Below are 20,658 nucleotides of genomic sequence, written 5' to 3' on the forward strand. Positions count from 1 at the left end.
GACGGCTGAACTCTCACAGTGTGGGTCACTGGGCATGTCTCGTAAATACAGTGTATATACAGGTCACTCACCCTCCACTTCAGTACAAACACCTCCTGTACTCACTTCATCCATTATCTGCTTACTGCATGACATCAACCTCCCTGCAGTTACAGACTGAACACCAGCTACTGTCCTGGGATCAGTGGACTCCATTCATCACCGACCACAGAGCTCCTGGACAGATTTCAGCCTGAGTGCACTATTCTCTACACAACAGAGTGCTGGTTAACCATTAATTAATATTATTGAATCCCACAGTACCTTAACTACATAAGTGTGGGTATTATGTCAAATATAAGTCTATATTAAAATGATCTTTATGTCTATATTAAGTCTATATTAAGATTAAAATGTATCCAATAGGGAAATAATGCATATAAAGGCTTAATAAATGAAGTTAAATGAAATAAATGAAAATTTTACACATTTTACACAAACCATTTCTACTCAGCACTCATCCATACATTGGTGAGAAGCAGCAGCCAATAGCGCACAGCGTACTCTCAACCAGAAACAACCGTCCACCAGGAGGACTGCATCCAGCACTACAGCATTTACCCAGGACAGAGTGTCAATTAATACCTGGGCCCAGTCATACACATAAACTTACATACATGCCATACACTTTATACATACACACCAGATCAATTTAGAGTATTTAACATAACATAAAATCACATTAATTACTCATTAACTGCACACACTTAAACAGAGAATGTTACAGAGAGTCTCATGCAAATTAAATAAAGATACAAAAAAAAACACAGCCTTCATTTGGAGAGATTTTAAGGAAACAACTAATATATGCTTCCTGGAAAAGGTATACTTTTCAAAAGTATTTAAATTCATTGCTCGGATAGAAATACAGATACTAGAGATAAAAATCTAACAACATCTGTAGGAGTTTAAGTATCAACTTAAACTTTTTACTTTTTACTCTTTACTTTTTAGTTAAAGTGTAAAAGTACTGGTTTCAAAACTACTTAAAGTATAAAAGTAAAAGTAATGTATGGGGTAAAAATGTTATTAAGGACAAAAGCTGTCATATCAAAGTTTTTTTGTTTTTTTTTTGTTTTTATGAGATGCCTGAATAAAAACAAGCTGAAATTAAAAAAGGGTAACAAGGCTATTTTTTAAATGTATGGAGTAGAAAGTTCAGATAATTGTGTAAAAATGTGAGGAGTAGAAGTAAAAAGTCAACTGAAAAATAATTATTTTAGGAAATTATAGATAACCAACATTTCTACTTAAGTAAGATAACAGAGTATTTGCCCTCAGTTACTGGTGTTTCAGGGTGCCTCTGTGTCTATGTTACCTTCTGACTCTCTCCTTTTAGTCAGGCTGTTTTATTCAGACCTGCCGGAGTCATTAGATATCAATCACACTCTGATAATGTTTTACATCCTCTGTTTTACATAAATGCAGTCAACTTATTCAATGTTTCTGCCTTTCTGTTTTCTCTATCTATCTCTTTTACATGGAGATGCCCATCTGTTCCTGATGTTGCCCAGCCTGGCTCTTCACTGCCCGCTGTGTCATACATTAGTACCTGTTACATTAGCTTTAGCTATAGCTCCACATTATCTCTCTGTACTGTTGTTTTCTTCTGTTATTTGTTTTTACTGAGCCTGTTGAGTCTTGGTTCCTCCTAAGATTTCTTAAGATTTCACTGTTGTCTCCACAATAATTGTCATCTCTGTGGTGCTGCTCATAAGAGGCGTGGACCTGTTTTTCTCTGTAAAGCAGCTTTGTGACAACTTGTGCTACATAAATAAAATTGAATTGAATTGAATTAGTTACGTTGTTTAATTCTCTGTGCATGTTCAATGCAAAGGAAAAAAAAAACAGCACCATTAAAAATGGGCTAAAAATTGACTGAAGTTTGTGAATGACCCCACTCATCCCCACTCATCCCTCACACGAACTGTTCTCCCTCCTGCCTTCGGGAAGAAGGTACCGCAGCATCCGGTCCAGCACGACCAGATTCTGCAACAGCTTCTACCCCCAAGCCATCAGACTCCTTAACTGCAGAGACTGAACTGATGGTTTTTCTGTACATGCACACACACTCTTACCCCACTTACCCCAGAAAATGGAAAGCACTAAAAACCCTACTACCTCACTGGACTCTATTGCACACTGTGTAATAGAGTAATTACTACCTCACCTGGTCCTTTTTGCACACTGCAAAATTTGCACACTGTCTTGTTATTTATTATTCTTTGTCTGTATTGTGTTGTATTGTCTGTCTGCACTTTTGTACTGTTGCACTTATTGTTCTGTCTACACTGTGTTTACGTGCACCATGGTCCTTGGAGGAACGTTGTTTCGTTTCACTGTGTACTCTGTATATAGCTGAAATGACAATAAAACCCTTTTGACTTTGACTTGACTTTGACTTATAAAATGTTAGTTAATTGTTAATAATAATTCACTTCCACAAAGAAATGAAAGAGCACTCACGTTTCACGCAACAATTATATGTCACCTAATTAGAGTCTAATTAGACTGCTTCATGTGTGTGACCAACAGGATACTGAGAATCTAAGCTTACCACTGACATGTTTATACATATATAAACATATATGAGGCAAAGTGGTGTTGCACCACTGATGGGCTGATGATGAAATGCTGCTGTATTTATGTATCTTTGAATAAACCGTCATGCAAGTCATGCATGTAGGCGTGAGCGTATGTGAGAATTACAGTTGATGTTTGTTTTCATGAAGATGCATGTAAATGTAGCTGCTACAAGACACAGAGAGGAGTATTATGGGTAAGTAAAGCTCACGGAGGTGCTGACGCTAATTGCAAGACGTCGACAACTCGTCACACAAACCTGCAGTGCTGTGAGGTGAGTAAACGCTGACTAATTAGAGAATAAAGCTTCGAATTTAATTCACTACATAATTCATTACATCAGGGGTGTCCAAACTTTTTTTGTTGGGGGCCAGAAGGAGAAATATATTTGAAGTCACGGGCCAACGACTCTGTAATAAAACAAATAACGAAATATACCACTTTAAATAATACATTTTTCCTGATTACTTTCATTTACACCATTTTACTTGATTTACTATCTTTATCTTTGACAGTGTTGTGTAAACTAAGATTAGATCAAATTGATGTTTAATTTCATGATGTCTCTTAATATTAAACTCCTTAATTACGGCAACTTTTAGACTCTTTGGTCAGTTTTTCTGCGCTAGAAATGTGCACTCTCTCCGCTTTTAGACTGTTTCGCCCCATTTTTCTGTGCGAGAAATGCGCACTCTCTCCGCTTTTAGACTCTTTCGCCCCATTTTTCTGTGCTAGAAATGCGCACTCTCTCTGCTTTTAGACTCTTTGGCCCGTTTTTCTGTGCTAGAAATGCGCACTCTCTCTGCTTTTAGACTCTTTGGCCCGTTTTTCTGTGCTAGAAATGCGCACTCTCTCCGCTTTTAGACTCTTTTGCTCTGTTTCTCTGCGCTAGAAATGCGCACTCTCTCCGCTTTTAGACTCTTTGGTCCGTTTTTCTGAGCTAGAAATGCGCACTCTCTCCACTTTTAGACTCTCCGTTTTTCTGCGCTAGAAATGCGCACCCTCTCCACTTTTAGACTCTCCGTTTTTCTGCGCTATAAATGCGCACTCTCTCCGCTTTTAGACTCTTTGGTCAGTTTTTCTGCGCTAGAAATGCGCACTCTCTCTGCTTTTAGACTCTTTGGCCCGTTTTTATGTGCTAGAAATGCGCACTCTCTCCGCTTTTAGACTCTTTTGCTCTGTTTCTCTGCGCTAGAAATGCGCACTCTCTCCGCTTTTAGACTCTTTGGTCCGTTTTTCTGAGCTAGAAATGCGCACTCTCTCCACTTTTAGACTCTCCGTTTTTCTGTGCTAGAAATGCGCACCCTCTCCACTTTTAGACTCTCCGTTTTTCTGTGCTAGAAATGCGCACTCTCTCTGCTTTTAGACTCTTTGGCCCGTTTTTCTGCGCTAGAAATGCGCACTCTCTCTGCTTTTAGACTCTTTGGCCCGTTTTTCTGCGCTAGAAATGCGCACTCTCTCCGCTTTTAGACTCTCCGTTTTTCTGCGCTAGAAATGTGCACTCTCTCCGCTTTTAGACTCTTTTGCTCCGTTTTTCGGCGCTAGAAATGCGCACTCTCTCCACTTTTAGACTCTTTCGCCCCATTTTTCTGTGCTAGAAATGCGCACTCTCTCTGCTTTTAGACTCTTTGGCCCGTTTTTCTGCGCTAGAAATGCGCACTCTCTCTGCTTTTAGACTCTTTGGCCCGTTTTTCTGCGCTAGAAATGCGCACCCTCTCCACTTTTAGACTCTCCGTTTTTCTGCGCTAGAAATGCGCACCCTCTCCACTTTTAGACTCTCTGTTTTTCTGCGCTAGAAATGCGCACTCTCTCCGCTTTTAGACTCTTTGGCCCGTTTTTCTGTGCTAGAAATGCGCACTCTCTCCACTTTTAGACTCTTTTGCTCCGTTTTTCTGCGCTAGAAATGCACACCCTCTCCACTTTTAGACTCTCCGTTTTTCTGCGCTATAAATGCGCACTCTCTCCGCTTTTAGACTCTTTGGTCAGTTTTTCTGCGCTAGAAATGCGCACTCTCTCCGCTTTTAGACTCTTTCGCCCCATTTTTCTGTGCTAGAAATGCGCACTCTCTCTGCTTTTAGACTCTTTTGCTCCTTTTTTTCTGCGCTAGAAATGCGCAGATTATAAAAAACTGCTTAACAGCGGGCCAATTTTCATTCTATTTCTAAAATACCTCGTGGGCCGCTCCAAAACAGGAAACGGGCCGCAAATGGCCCGTGGGCTGTAGTTTGGACACCCCTGCATTACATAATGCACTATTCTCTAGTAGTCCAACATAATAACAACCCTAAAACACATGTCGAAGACAAACACAACCTTGCTAAAGAAACTGAAGGTAAAGGTGATGGACTGACCAAGCCTGTCTCCAGACCTATTGAGCATCTGTGGGGCCAATACTGATATAGATAGATTTCCAATATATTTACACTTTGGGCACAATTTGGCCATTTTCATCTAAGGATGTACTTATTCTTGTTGCGGAAGTTTTCGTTATTTTGAGGGTACAGCCTAATTACATTGTTATACCAAAGTATAATTTTCAGTGTTGACCCATTAAAAGATACATTTTTTACATCAAAAATGTGAGGGATGTACACACTTTTGTGAGATAGTGTAATTGTGTATTTAAATATCTTAGATTCCTTTACCTAATATATTCGTAAAAAAAATTGTATGTTTCCTTGGACAATCCTATTGTTTTATTTTCTATGTATTTAGTGTTTATTTTATTTATTCAGTATATTATTAGTATATATTTCTGTTCCATTTAGTATATTAAGTGCTGTATATTTATGTAAACTTAAACAATGTAATGCATGTACAGGTGCTGGTCAACGAATTAGAATAATTTGAAATAGTGCAATCATGAAATTCTTTGAATGCATTTTTTTGTGCAGAAAGCAAATCAGGTGTTCACCGCACCTGTCCTACTCGTTAGACTAATCACAGAACTCGTTACCTGGAAAAAAATTTGCTCAGCTGAGCTTTCCAAAAGGCCCATTTAGGCCATTTAACTGTGACACTTTAAAACAATTGTTTTATTGAATTAGAATAATGGAGAAACCGTTTCATTGAATTAGAATAATTTTTATTATAATTACAATCATCACTTTCTCAGTATTTTGTGGCTGCCCCCTTGGCTTGTATGACTGCCTGAAGTCTCCGCAGCATCGATTTGACCAGCTTGTCGCAAGTTTCCGCACTCACAGCTTCCCAGGCAGTGGCGATGTTCTGCTTCAGTTGGTCCAGCGTAGTAGGCTTTCTGTCGCGAATTTTCCGCTTGACGATGGCCCAAAGGTTTTCAATGACATTGAGGTCAGGCGAGTTGGCCGGCCATGCCAAAACTTCAAGCTGTTTTTTAGTGAACCAATCTTTGGTCGACTTTGCCGCATGAGCCGGTGCAAGATCCTGTTGAAATATGAAGTCTTCTTCGCCGAACTGTTCCTCAACAGTCGGAATCAGGAACGTTTCCAGAACATCTTGATATACGGCAGCATTGACAGTCTTCTTGAGGAAGCAGAGTTTCCCTACACCTCAAGCGGACATGCATCCCCAGACCATAACGCTCTGGGGAAACTTGACGGATCTTTTCACGCACTCGTGGTTGTAGGTTTCGCCACCACGACGCCAGACACGAGGACCTTGATCACCGAAGGAGATGCAGAAGCGTGATTCGTCACTGAAGACCACTTTCAGCCAGTCTTCAGCAGTCCACTCGCCGTGTTCTTTGGCCCACTTCAGCCGTTTCTCCATTTGTTTCTTGTTCAGCATCGGTTTTACTGCTGGAACGCGAGATTTGAAGCCGAGTTCGCGCAGACGACGCTAAGTGGTTGATCTGGAGACGTCAGCGCCGGTCTGCTTGTTCCACAAGTCGGTGAGCTCGGAAGTGGACTTGAACCGGTTGCTGACTGCGATCTTTCTCAGCTGCTTGTTGTCGCGAGCAGAAGTTTTTCGGACGCCGGAACAGTTGGTGCGCTTGCTGCAGTTTTTCTTGAGAGCTTTGCAGACGGAAGACTGGCTGATGCCGAGCTGCTCAGCAATTTTAGTTTGGGTCAAGCCTTGTTGGCGAAGGGCTTGAATTTGAGCCACTATTCCGGTTGAGAGGTCGCGCTGCTTACCCATGATTGATTTTACAACTTAGAAATTCTACTCAACCCTGACTTTATACTGCACAGTGAACACTCATCACAGAAAACAAAAATTCGAGCATTTATTCTAATTCAATGAAACGGTTTCTCCATTATTCTAATTCAATAAAACAACAGTGTCACAGTTAAATGGCCTAAATGGGCCTTTTGGAAAGCTCAGCTGAGCAAATTTTTTTCCAGGTAACGAGTTCTGCGATTAGTCTAACGAGTAGGACAGGTGCGGTGAACACCTGATTTGCTTTCTGCACAAAAAATGCATTCAAAGAATTTCATGATTGCACTATTTCAAATTATTCTAATTCGTTGACCAGCACCTGTATGTCCAAACATGTTGTGCAAATGACTAGTAGACATTGAAACTTGAAACTATTTATCAATATTAATTTTCTATTTTGTTAGTCTATTTTATAGTTTATTTTGTTGAATGGGATTTCCACCCATCCATGTTAATAACATGTTAATTCAACCGAAATCCACTATGCAATACCACAAGCGTGTAATGCCTTTCACACTATAATTTAATACTGACCAACAGCCTGATTCACTTTACAGCTAAAGCCTGAGGGAGTTATCAGATACTCTGATTCAAGATCCGGTCCTCAAAACACACAGCAGAAACATGTTTTTAAAACTCCCATCAGTTATTAAGGGATATATTAAGGGATAATGCTAATATTAATGTTAACAGCAGGGTTAACCCTGCAGGGTTTGGGCCTGTTTGTTAACATTAATATTAGCATTATCCCTTAATATCTGCGCAGAACGAGTGAATTTAGTCCAGAGACTTTATAGTGGTGATTATAGATGCTGGATGCAGGTGGGTTAAACTGGATGATCTCAGGGGCGATTTGAAGATCTCATCAGAACCTCAGTAATATTATACATCTGGCAGGAGCTGAGGTCCTGTGGTGGATCAGATAGACATGCAAATGTGCTGGTGACAGCCCTAGTGTGGGGAAGCACAGATGGGCAGAAGGCCGATCTAAGTCCCTTCTGTGACTCAGTCACAGTGTCTTACACACACACACACACTGTCTATAAAGCTCTGGAAAAAATAAGAGAAACTTAAAAATGATGAGTTTCTTTGATTTTACTAAATTGAAAATTCTTTGTAATATAATCAAAAGGAAGATGGATGATCACAAGCCATCAAACCAAACTGAACTGCTTAGATTTTTCCCCTAGGAGTAAAGGAGCATAAGGTTATCCAAAAGCAGTGTGTAAGACTGGTGGAGGAGAACATGATGCCAAGATGCATGAAAAAAACTGTGATTAACAACCAACCAGGGTTATTCAACCAAATATTGATTTCTGAACTCAAACAACAATGCTCATTTTACTCAAATATATACCTATAAATAGCAAAATCAGAGAAACTGGTTTAGAGAATGTGGTCTCTTATTTTTTTTCAGTTGGCTGTGGAATATTTAGTAGTGAGTAGTGAAATTTCATGACTGGACTTGTTGCACATGAGCTGCATCTTATCACGGTACCACAGTTCTTTCACTTATGTCTGTAGAAACAGTCCCAGCATGCCTAGCTGCTGCTTTTATTTATACACCTGTGGACATAATAGTGATTAGAGCCCGAGTTCAGTGATTTGGACCGGTGGACGAATACTTTGGTAATATAGTGTGTGTGTATATTTACATTATAATCCTGTAATAACGAAGATGTTCATTTTGATTAATCAGATTACTTCAAATTTATCTGCTAATTTATCAATCAATAGACTGATTGGTATTTAAAATCTTCGGTCGGATTCTGTGTTTTATTGCAAATGTATATCAATGTTCATAACATATTTTATAAATATAGTATATACCTTTGCATGCACAAGCTGTATGCATGCACTGTGTGCACGTCAGCACATTCTGTGGGCCTGTCTAAGTCTATCAGTTTGTGTGATAAGCATAGCTTGCAGTGTGTGTGTGTGTGTGTTTGTGGTGTGTGGGAGGAGCAGGGTGTGTGGCCTGCTTTCCTCCCTGTGCAGATGAATCACGACAGCTGCAGGAATGTGCCCCACTCATCATTAGTGCCCGACTGCAGCACCAACTTCTCACTTCTCAATACCTTTACAGGAAGAACAGCGTCTACTGTACATGTTTACATAACTGCAGCAGCAGCCGGAACGTTCCAGCGCTGCAGGGAAACAGTGTGTGTGTGTGTGTGTGTGTGTGTGTGTGCTGATAAGGGTCAGTTAGCTCTCAAAACAATTACTTTTCCATTACACTGTCTATGTACAAATATATTAATATTAAAAGCAAACACACATTCGCTGCACCAGTAAAGCACAACACCACAGATTCACATAAACATGAATGGAACACGACACAAACACACATTTTTGTATTAAGTCCCATGACTTTTGTCACATGCAACCTAAATAATTCTGCTCAGACCTACAGGATATATATATATGTGTGTGTGTGTGTGTGTGTGTGTGGTCTCCTGAATTGCATGTGTATGGGAGTTAATTCTCTGTTCACATGGACAATTCTAGCCAGATGCTGCCAGTCACCATCATGGGTGGTGGTCTTCTAGGACGTATTCCTGGTACACACCTGAAACTGCGGACTGAGCAAAAGGAACATCCCATCATTCAGCTGCACCCACCATCAATCCTCACTCCAACTCCCATTAATTCACTTAGCCTTGCCATGAGCACATGGGCCAGTGTTCAACCTCACTCACACAATAACACCTCCCAACGTGTACAGGTGTGGGTGTTCCCAAGCTGTCTCCTCATGTAATGCACCAACAATTTCAATAAAAAGTAGAATGAATGAACTTGAAATTTTAAAGTCAGTTTTTTTTTTATTTAACAGTAATAAGTCAAGTTTATTTGGATGTTCCATATGAATGCCTCATAGACGCTCAACTAAACAAATCAATCCTTAGTGGAACGTAAATTATTCTATCCTAACCTTACTTAGTCTTACTCAAACAAAAATCCACACTAAAATCTAAACTTAACCTAAACCTTAACTTTAACCCTAAACCTAGCACTGAAATATTACAATTTGAGTTTGGGTTAGAGCTGTATTTAGATTTACATTCAACAGAGAATCATTTTTTACTTCAGTTGCATTTAATAAACGTGCAGTTGAATGTTTAATGAGAATCTATTAAGAATCTATAATGGACTTAAGATCTAAATAAAGAGATAATGTTGAAAATGAAGCCGATGAGATCCTTCTTAAGCCTCCTGAACATCAGTGACCATTGGAAGGATTTACCTTATTTTACAAAGGCTGTAACTCATAACTTTCATTAATTTGCTTATATGGTTTATTTTATTAATAAAATGCATTATAGATATTTAATTTTGTCTAATTACTCAACAATTCTCTATAATACTTCATGACATCTGTGTTACAGAAGAGGATAAAATACTCCTCAATAATCAAATACCAGAAACTTTAGATTTATTGGTGTCAGTTGCAAAGAATTTAACAACCAATATTTTTCACCCCAGGTTTACTCTATTTTGGCTTAATAAAGCAGTAACTTTAGTAGGTTAAATTGATAAACAATATGAAATATTGCAATATTGATATTTTCTCCCACCTCTAGCTAGTTTGTTAATATGATATTAAAGCAAAACAGAACTAAAGCACAACAGTGCATCATTTTCTTGCTTAATCCGGACCCAGAAAAGTGAACTACGCTTATAAATAAAAAAGCTTCCTCTGTCATTAATTCACACAATTCTAACCATGAAAGTGCATCTAGTCTGGTAAACAACAGTAGTACACAGACACCCACAAAATATGCATCACGTTTCAACCTATTCTCCACATGCAGTAACATGCAGGTCATTATATTCCACCCAGTCCCTCTCCTAATCTTCTGTACCGTTCTGAGTTCGTACAGACCACAGTGATTCCAACTGCTGTAAAAGCAGAACATAGATCATAGATCAGTTTACAAGCTAAACACTTCCCTTAGCAACTGCATTAGTCTAGTATAGACCTCATTACGAGAATCTAAATGAGCCATTATTAACACTAATCACTGTATAAAACCAAGCAGACACTGCAGAACTACAGGATAACAGCACTAACACACACACACACAGCTGAGATGATACCCACCCCAGACAGCAAGTCAGAGCACATAACTCAGCTCAGGCAAGTAGAAGGTGCCCACAGAAGGCCTCAGTATCTCAGTATCTCAGCAGGGGGTGTAGTACGGGTCGGTAAAGAACACAGACGGATGTGTGATTGAATGGAAGCACATGTACAGTATGTTGCTGCAGAGGGAACGCTGAGGGTGTAGACATGTATAGAGCGCTACAGGCTAAAGGGGAGAAGCTATCAGACACACAGTACCGGTCTAAAGCTTGTGCAGCTAGTTTCACTCGCACTTTTAACACTTTTAATACTTCTAACAAAAAATGATTAATAACAAGCTAATTAATAATGAATTAGCTTGTTATTATAGCGTGCTTAGCTAACCCGTGTGTACGGTGGGCGGTGTAGTCTCACAGTTGTTATGTACGTTATAGCAGGAGCAATGACAGGGTTATGTGGGTGGGGCTTACAAAAAGTATTCATACCTTTTGAACTCCTTTGTGTTGGTCTATCACTTCAAATCTCGAAAATACATTTAATTTTGTGGTTGTAAGTCGACAAAACGGGAAAAAAGTTCAAGGGGTAATGAATACTTTTGCAAAGCACTGTATTACACTACAGTAATAATGTGGTTATATGCATCTCTGACCATCTGAATGTAGTTTAAGTGATTGGATCATAGATGAGGCACGCTTGGGGTAACAATTGCCATCTAGCCACACAGAGACATCAAGGCCAGTTGTGCTCGCTCAGACTCTGGCTGCTGATGGCAAGCTGCATGACCAGGGATTTGAACTGACTGATTCGAACTATGATCATAGTGGCATTACTCAGAGACCCCAAATCACCCCCTGAAGTGATTTGTATGATCAGATCTGTTTTAAGTGCATTTTGGGCTTAAACTTGGGATCCAGATATAATCCTGATACTCAATCCTTCTCATGCTTAATATATGATATTCTCATGCTAAATTATTTCAGAATTGTAAGGCAGTCTATTATTTAGTAAAGTGGTACAATCAATAAAAACTCTAAAGTTGAACTCTAGAGAGGTGCAAAGTCTCACAGGCCAAAACGAATACCAAAATAAGCCTCACCCTTCTCTCCCTGCTGCTGCTGTAATAGGCACATCTGCAATTCCTTACAGCTGACAGACAGGAGGAGTACACAGAACCACACACACTGTGCAGCCTCCTGTGGACACTGATGGTAAAGGAGGAGATTGGGCTTGTTGTAGAGCTTCAGTGAGTGTGTTCAAATACACTGGCATCGGTTTAATGCACTTTAAGGCAGGTACAGTGGTGCTTGAAAGTTTGTGAACCCTTTAAAATGGTCTATATTTCTGCATAAATGTGAATCTAAAACATTTAAATATATATATTTAAACATTTAAATAGATATACTAAATTATTTGTGATTGGCAAAAGAGCTTTAGAAAAAGAGTTGTTGATGCTTATCAGGATGGAAAGGTTACAAAACCAGCTCTAAAGACCATAACCTGAATCTCAAGAGTAAGTGGATCATGCAGCAAGACAATGACCCGAAGCACACAAGCCATTCTACCAAAGAATGATTCAAGAAGAATAAAATTAATATTTTGGAATTGGTGTGAGGAAACCCATCAACATCCCAGAGTGAAAGCTGTTCTGTACAGAGGAATGGGCTAAAGTTCCTCTAAACCTGTGTCCATGACTGACCAACAGTTACTAGAAACGTTTAGTTGCAGTTATTGCTGCAAAGGAGGAAAATAAAATCACACCAGATACTGAAAGCAAAGCTTCACATACTTTTGCCTCTTATAAATGTGTATAACCAAGTATAAAATGTTTGTCTCATTTGTTTAACTGGATCCTCTTTATCTACTTTTAACACAAACTTTTAAGCACCACTGTATCTGATTACTCAAATAAGTCATGTAAACAGCATTATTCAATGCCTTAATCTGAGTAAAAAGGCATACAAATTGTATTAGAGCTGAATTTTAACCCAATAATTGCATTTCCAATAATTCACTGTTAACTGGCTTATTCTGGGATGTCTCAGTCTGTGCATGCATAAAGAAACAGACAGTGGTAGCAGCAATAAGCGAGCAGTGTTTAACACAGCACCCCCTAGAGGGCATCCAAACACTTTTGGAACAAATGCTGAAACTGATGCATGTAAATAATCTTCACCTTTTAACTGATGTATGGTCATATAGCAGCTTTAGAGCACAAATTCAATATATTGCCTGACTCATGTTTTTTAAGGCAAGTTCATGAAGTTCTGCAGTGATTGGATTATGAAGTGCATGTCCACGCACTCAGTGTGGGGAGGAGGGCGGGGTTTAGAGAGGCTGGCGAGGATGGGGGGGAGGTGGTGACTGTCAGGTTAGCTAGGCTAGGCTAAGCTAGGCCAAGCAGTGGGTAAAAGCAGTGGGTTAGTAGGGTTAGTACCTGCCAGAGTATGGGACCAGGCTTTGGCACAGGGCAGGCGGGGCGGGGCCGCAGCCCCCATCCCCTGACCCCCCTCTGCACAGGTGGGGGGAGGGAGGGCTGGTTTCCCCGAGATGTTTGTGGATGACACTGTAAATGGGCTCGACCCTAGTGGGGGTACAGAAATCACACAGTGAATGGGCCTGGCTGAGACACACAGAGACAGCAGACATAAAGACACAGACAAAGGCATGTACTGTACTGTACTGTACCTACGAAATAAAACAAACAAAGCAAACATGCACACGGACAGAGACACACGAACACTGCGCATGCGTTAGTGAAGATGCATTCGTCTCTTATTCAGCAGGGGGGGGCTGGAGGGTCCTCATGTCCCTGGACTGGACAGCAGCAGAGCAGTGGGGGGGCTGGACTGACTCACTAGCTCCATGCTTTATTCACTCTGAGGCAGGTCTCACATCCATTTAAATGCGTAAAAAAGGCGTTTTTACACATGAAATTCCTGACAAAAGGTCTGAACCAAGGTTCATGTGTTTGTTACATTCGTATTCTGTACATTCGGTCCAGTTAGTTCACCATCATCAACATTATCATCACCCACATAGGCTGCATCTTCCTATAGAGTTGTTTTTCATGGTGTCGCGCCAAATTCTTCCTCTCTGTCAGAATCTGACTCCTTTTGAGAGCAAGTGCATCACACAGCAGAATGAGTTTAACATATTCTTAAATATCAGATTCCTCTTATATCTGTTCATAAAAAAGAGTTAATCTACATTACTGCTGCGTGATGCACCTGCACACAAATAACGTTTTTCCACCAAAATAACTCTGGTTCTGGTTGAACCAGCTCCATACGGGGTTATAAGCCACCAGTTTTAGTGGCACCATCAAAAATGCCATCATACGTCATCAACAGATATATGAGGCTCCTGTACAAACAGACACACCCACAGATGTCATCACGGTTCGAGCTGAAGAGTCTAGTATTCTTGGGTTCCCACTAAAAATGAACGTTCCTGGTTCTGGAACCCACTTTTGTTGGTGGAAATGTGGCGAACCTTTTTAAAAGTAGGTTTACAAACTAGAAAGGTGCCATCTTCACTTTGGTGGAAAAGCACTGAAAGAAAAGTCAGATTTCAGTGCAACACCTGATCTTTTTTTCTTCGTTTGCTTTAGATTCCTTTAATTGATCCAGAAAGTGTTTTCACATTGCAAACAAATCAAATCATGCTTCTATTTCTGATCCACATCAGGACCACCTCTTTTGTTCCTTTGGTCTGGACGGCGATGCATAAAACCTTCCATACCGGCTACTTTAATCTTTGATTCAGACCAAACTGTAAAAGTCGGAAAAGTCAGAAAAGTCAGAAGGTCAGAAGGTCAGGACCCATGCTAGATCTTTTACTCACAGGTTTGGTCCAATATAAGATCAGCTCTTGCCTGAGACTGTCTGCAGCTGCTGCTCTCACACAGGCCTTCAGATACTGATTGCTTCCCCGATTGCTTTCCATTTAGGCCATGTCCACAAACACAGCACCACACAGAGCAGCATAACATGGAGACATCATAGATGTTCCTCAGCCCACACCCTCCACCTACTCCGAAATACGTGCTCTCCTTTAGTTCCATCTTTGCCCAGTTCCATCATAACACGTGATGTGATCTCTGTGAGTCAAATATCACCAAGGCTTTCAAACCAATACGCTAATGCGAAGCAAAGTAGTGAGACAATAGTGATCAAACAAAATGAATAAGGAATGCATTAAATGGTTATCTGTAAGTAATGACTGTATATAAGCATGAAAGCATGAACACAGTGGTTTCATTCTGTTTATATAAGCCAAACAGGATCAAGGTGTTGTCAAATTTACAACCAGAATCTGCACAGTATAAAGACTAGAGGGCCAGACTATTCCCCTTTCCCAGGTCAAGTATCTCAGACTGCCTTCATTGAGTTTACAGTGCAGCCTAAAGGACCAGAGACAGCATTAACCAGCTCCACCAATAGAATTCTGAGGATCTTGACATTTAAATTGAGGCACTGAGAACTAACGATGAAGTGTGGAGCTACTTTGAGCTGGTTAATGGTGTAAAAATGGCTATTTCTTTGCATGGGCGATGCTATGCCCCTATTGCCAGCATTGTAAGTCTGTTGTAAAAGCACTGTATTCAGGAATGCTGGGAGTGAATGGAGGTGGGCTATTCGATGAAAGTTTGTACTTGTACTGTGTTATTATGTTTCACTACAAATCCATTTCACACCAGATTTATAGTTTAAGATGGGAAAAATTAGATGGAAAATGCTGCCACTATGTAACTTGCCATCAGCTACCGGAGCCCTGAGAGAGCACAATTGGTCTTGCTCTCTCTGGGTGGGTACAGTAGATGGCGCTCTCTCCCCTCATCACTCCTAGGGTGATGTGGATCAGCACAAGGCTGCGTCTGTGAGCTGATGTATCAGAACTGAGTCGCTGCGCTTTCCTCCGAGCGTTAGCGATGGGATGCTACTTGGCTACTTGTTCAAAAAGAGGCGGAGTCTTAATTCATATGTATCAGAAAAGGCATGTGCTAGTCTTCACCCTCCTTGTGATAGGGGGAGTTCTAATGAGTGGGTTGGGTAATTGGCCATGTAAATTAGGAAGGAAATGGGCAAAGAATTTTAAATAAAAAAAAAGTAAAAAAATGTCAAAGATGCTTCTGTGCTGTCTCCATGCTTATATACAGTCATCGTGTGTAACAGATGGCAAATTCCCATCTTGTTAAAACTGGTTAAAACTCAGAACTGCATGCGTGTGTTTACTGTTTAGTTGTTTTGGACAGTGTGAGGTGGTTTCGTGTGTTAAACAGTCAGTGCATTTATGGAGGCAGAGGGAACTGACCTGGTGAAGTCGTCCTCCCCCAGCATGTGGCGCGGCACCGGGGAGTAGCGCGAGGGGGTGACCTGCGGGGGCTGGTACACGGGCTTGGGCTCCATGCCTCCCATGTAGGCCATGCTGGAGTTGTGGCTGACGTGGTTATCCACCATGGTGGGGAAGGCTGGGGGGAGGGCGAGACCAGTAGAAGGAAAAAGAGAAATGATTAGTCCTGAAGTGGTTAAAGCTGTGTGGAAGTGTCTGTGAAATGTGTGTGATAGAGAAAGAAAAAGAGAGAGAGAGAGAGAGAGAGAGAGAGAGAGAGTTTGAGAGTGTGAGCTTGCGCGAGTGTTGGAGCACGGTCGGTGCTTGGCAGAGTGTTTAGGTGTGACTCCACACAGATTCGTGTGCCTCGTCGCTCGGCAGGAGAGCGAGAGGAGGGCTGTGTGTGGAGCAGTGTGGTGGGCAGCATGGTGGGCAGAACTGCAGTATGTGGGAGTCTGAGAACAGAGCAGAGCGCCCACCGCTACAGATCCATCCGCACTGTTACAAAACGGCCTCGCACGCTAAATACCTCACTATCTACTTCTTAGAAAGAGTAATGGATAATATATATGGACAGTATGCTGCTTTGCATTTGCTATTTTTGTAATTATATGAGAGTTAAGATTCCCATCTTACACCCTGTGCAAGGTGTATTGCAAATTGAAAATCTCTGGAATATAATCAAGAGGAAGATGGATGATCACAAGACATCAAACCACCAAACTGAACTGCTTGAATTTTTGCACCAGGAGTGTCATAAAGTTATCCAAAAGCAGTGTGTAAGACTGGTGGAGGAGAACATGCCGATGTATGAAAACTGTGATTCAAAACCAGGGTTATTCCACCAAATATTGATTTCTAAATGCTTAACACTTTATCAATATAAACATGTTTTCTTTGCATTATTTGTGGACTGAAAGCTCTGCATCTTTTCTGTTATTTCAGCCATTTCTCATTTTCTACAAATAAAAGCTCTGAATGACAATATTTTTATTTGGAATAAAATAGCTTATAACTGCGCTGTTAAAATAGCAATCTGCCAAAATCAGAGCACACCTGACTTGTTTATGATTAGTTTACTCCACATAGTGCCCAAAAAACACACCCATGATTAATAAGAGAATTGGTACATGCCTTTTGTGCATTTCAAGCCGTGCAAAGTGCAAGGGTAGTGCACTATAGGACCCTGTGGTGCGGCCTAAGCTTTTGTTCTTAATGGCTTTATTTTTTCTCCTTACATTACTTACTTTTATAACTTTAAATAGTTTTGAAAGCAGTACTTCTACAATTTTTATAAAGAGCTTGAGTTGATACTTGATATTAAATCCTAATATCTATACTTTTACCTACAAAGTAATGAATGAATAGAAAATAATAGAAAAGTGTCTGAGCTTAGGTCCACTGGGCCCAGTCATACTGCTGCCACGACCTCAGAAACCAGAATAATGTCTTGGCTGCTTTTATATATTTAAGGTAAATGTTAGATTCTGCTATTTATTTAAAATGATAAATTGAGATATTATTATTATTATGATGTTGTGATGCAGACTGTGGTGTGGGCTGGTGTGGTGCAGCAGAAGGAGGTACGTACTGCTGGAGTAGTCCGGAGGAGCGTACATGTCGTTGAGGTGCACCGGCCCTGGCTTGGCCACTTTCAGATACACCATGTCTGAAGTGTTCTTCAGCGCTGCCACGGCCTCCTCGTGACGCACGTCCTGCAGGATGATGTTATTCACCTGCACACACACACACACACACACACACACACACACACAGGTCAGTCTCTGGAGGGTCGCTGCAGGCGGTCGGACACTGTGTTTGAGGTAATGGGAAGGAAGCTGCCGTGGAGAGGAGGCCGGATGAGCCTCAGAACCGGGAGGAGGTTTTACTCCACCACAAAGGAAAGGAGATGAAAAGCGGAAACCAGCGTGTTTTTTCCTTTCTCTATTTTACACTTGGTGTGAACTGTCACTTTACCAGGGCACATATTGGAAATCCACAAAGACCAATATAGCTGAATTAAATACATTTACATTTAAATTTAAGGTATTTAGCAGAGCGACTTACAACAACAGTGCTTTGTGTTTTACTTCAAAATATCTGTAGCTAGTTTATAGACACTACAATTAAGAGATACACCAAGCTTTATAACGTGTAGTTTTTTTACATTTCTGATGTTCTGACACACAGTAGGTTCGTTCCACCACCTCTAGAACAGAGAAGAGTCGATATGTTTGTGGTTTTCCGCTGGTTTTGAGGGATGGTGGTTCGAGTCAAGTCGTACTGGAAGCTCTAAGAGCTCTTGGTACAGATCTGGCTTTGACCATCATTGCCATCAAGTATGAAGGAGCTGGTCCTAAAATAAAACGTATCACATACAATACCAGACAGAAGTTTATAAATGAATCTATATTTAATTATTTTCTACATCTCTACACTATAAAAGGATCTTCAAAGTGGATCCTTCTGCTTTGAGGACTCGCTTACTTTTATATTTACATTTACATTTATGGCATTTGGTAGATGCTCTTAACCAGAGCGACTTATGAAAGTGTACATTCACTTACTTGGAAAATCCAAAACTATTATTGATAGACAAGGGATGAGGATGAGATAATTTGAGGAAACTATCTGTCTGTATAATAATGTGTGTATAATAATATGCTATTTTATTATAGTCTATATGTACAGCAAGGCAGTTCTATTGCTATAACCTGTTTTTTATAATAAACGTTTAATAAAAAAAAAAACTAAATTAATTATTTTTTCATTTTTTCACAACCGAATAAATAAAATAGCCTAAATGCATTTGTGTCTTGCTTTTCATGGAAAAAGTAACTACAATTTAAAAATATTAAATTAATTATAAAATAAAACTAGTATAAATATGCTGCTAGGGATAACATTTTTTTGAAAACCATCTGTCTGTATAATAATGTGTGTATAATAATATGCTATTTTGTTATAGCCTATATGTAGAGCAAGGCAGTTCTATTGCTATAATGTTTTTTTTTTAAACATTGACATTGCCCTTGATATAAAAAATGTAATGACAATATAAAAAACAACCTTTTAAATGTAACTACTTTTTTATTTTGACACTTTTTTCACAAATGAATAAATAAAACAGCCTAATGCATTTGTGCCTTGCTTTTCATAGGAAATGTAACTACAATTTAAATATATCTATTGAACAATAAACATTTTAAGCTTCCAGCAGACATACCAACAAAACACAATATGACTTTAAATAAGTCATTTTTCAGTATAATTCAAGTTTTTTGTAGTTTTCTGTCAAATAGTTTTATTTGCGGAACATCCAGTGCATTCCTACAACGGACCCCAAATTCTGAACACTTTAATCTCTGCCACAAAACATCCCTATTGTTAGCAGTACAGATTTTCTAGAGTTGGGTTTACGTTTTTATTATTTATATACAGCGCTTTTTACAACAAATGTTGTCATAAAGCAGATTTACAGTAACACGGCTCCAAGCCTCTTATGAAAAAGCCCCAGGTTGTTGATGGCAAATTCCTTTATTCATAGTTTTATCCTCAATGATCTACATATAATCTACAATGTAGAAAACATTAAATGAGAAGCTGTTCCCAAACTTTGGACTGGTACTCTATAAGATCTTGAAAGTTACAGTATGTTGTCGGGAGAACTACTGTACATTATTCATAATATTTACATTCTGAGCTGAAGAGCTGGAAACCTTATTGGAGAGATGCAATATTTCTGGCAGGTGCTCGGACACTTTGCATGCCTCCCTGATGGCAGCCGTAACTGATGACTGGGACATTATTTATGACAGTCCTGACCAGCCACCTCTGCCGTAACTGCCTCGTCACTCATCCAGCAGCAGGCCGGGGGCTCTCTGTATCCCTGCACTGGGCTGTGTCTGGGTTTTCTTCGGAGGAGCATCTCCATATCATTCATACAGAGAGTTATAAGTTCCATAAATAATAAAGCAGTTTTCAAATTTCAGACTCTGATCATTTACAAAACTGACCCAGAGCTTCTCTTGTACACTTTTCAGCAAAAAATCCTAAAATAGTATATAGTAAAATAGGAGCTTACAGCCAGGAGACGATCGCCCGTCTGCAGCCGCCCGTCTTTCTGTGCAGCTCCGCCTTCAATGATCTTTGTGATGTAGATGCTGTTGTCTCCAGGGATGTGCTGGTTCCCAATACCTCCAGCAATGCTGAAGCCCAGGCCTGAAACACAACATCAAATCAACATTAAGGAGGATTTTAGGAGGGTGTTCTGATGCTGGACCAGCTATAACATAAGCTGTGTAACATAAGAAAATTAGCATTGTGTCCCATGACTTTTGCCATGTCCCATGGATGCTTTTAAATGCTGCGTTGACTTGAGGTATATTGAAATAATTGATCCTTCTATTAATTGTGTTTAAAGAAGGACAGCTCTGGCCAAATGCTAGACAAATCATCATGATCATCACCACCCACTGCACTGT

The 20,658-nt window shown here is 40.1% G+C and overlaps 1 protein-coding gene across 8 annotated transcripts in view; it reads right to left on the bottom strand.

The window, feature by feature from the left end:
• dlg3 (discs, large homolog 3 (Drosophila)) overlaps window positions 1–20,658 on the bottom strand; it is a 171,051-nt gene that overhangs the window by 46,477 nt on the left and 103,916 nt on the right. For 6 of the 8 annotated variants that reach the window (XM_049484440.1, XM_049484442.1, XM_049484439.1 and 3 more), the window contains 4 exons: window positions 20,259–20,395; window positions 17,766–17,910; window positions 16,157–16,313; window positions 13,278–13,424 (listed from right to left, as the gene is read on the bottom strand). In XM_049484440.1, the coding sequence (XP_049340397.1) occupies window positions 13,278–13,424; window positions 16,157–16,313; window positions 17,766–17,910; window positions 20,259–20,395 (586 nt within the window). The remainder of the gene's footprint in view (window positions 1–13,277; window positions 13,425–16,156; window positions 16,314–17,765; window positions 17,911–20,258; window positions 20,396–20,658) is intronic. The other 2 variants (XM_007254410.4, XM_007254409.4) reach the window with 1 other exon arrangement.

The sequence above is a fragment of the Astyanax mexicanus genome, chromosome 10 (assembly GCF_023375975.1).
Source record: "Astyanax mexicanus isolate ESR-SI-001 chromosome 10, AstMex3_surface, whole genome shotgun sequence".
NCBI classification, from domain to species: Eukaryota; Metazoa; Chordata; class Actinopteri; order Characiformes; family Acestrorhamphidae; genus Astyanax; species Astyanax mexicanus.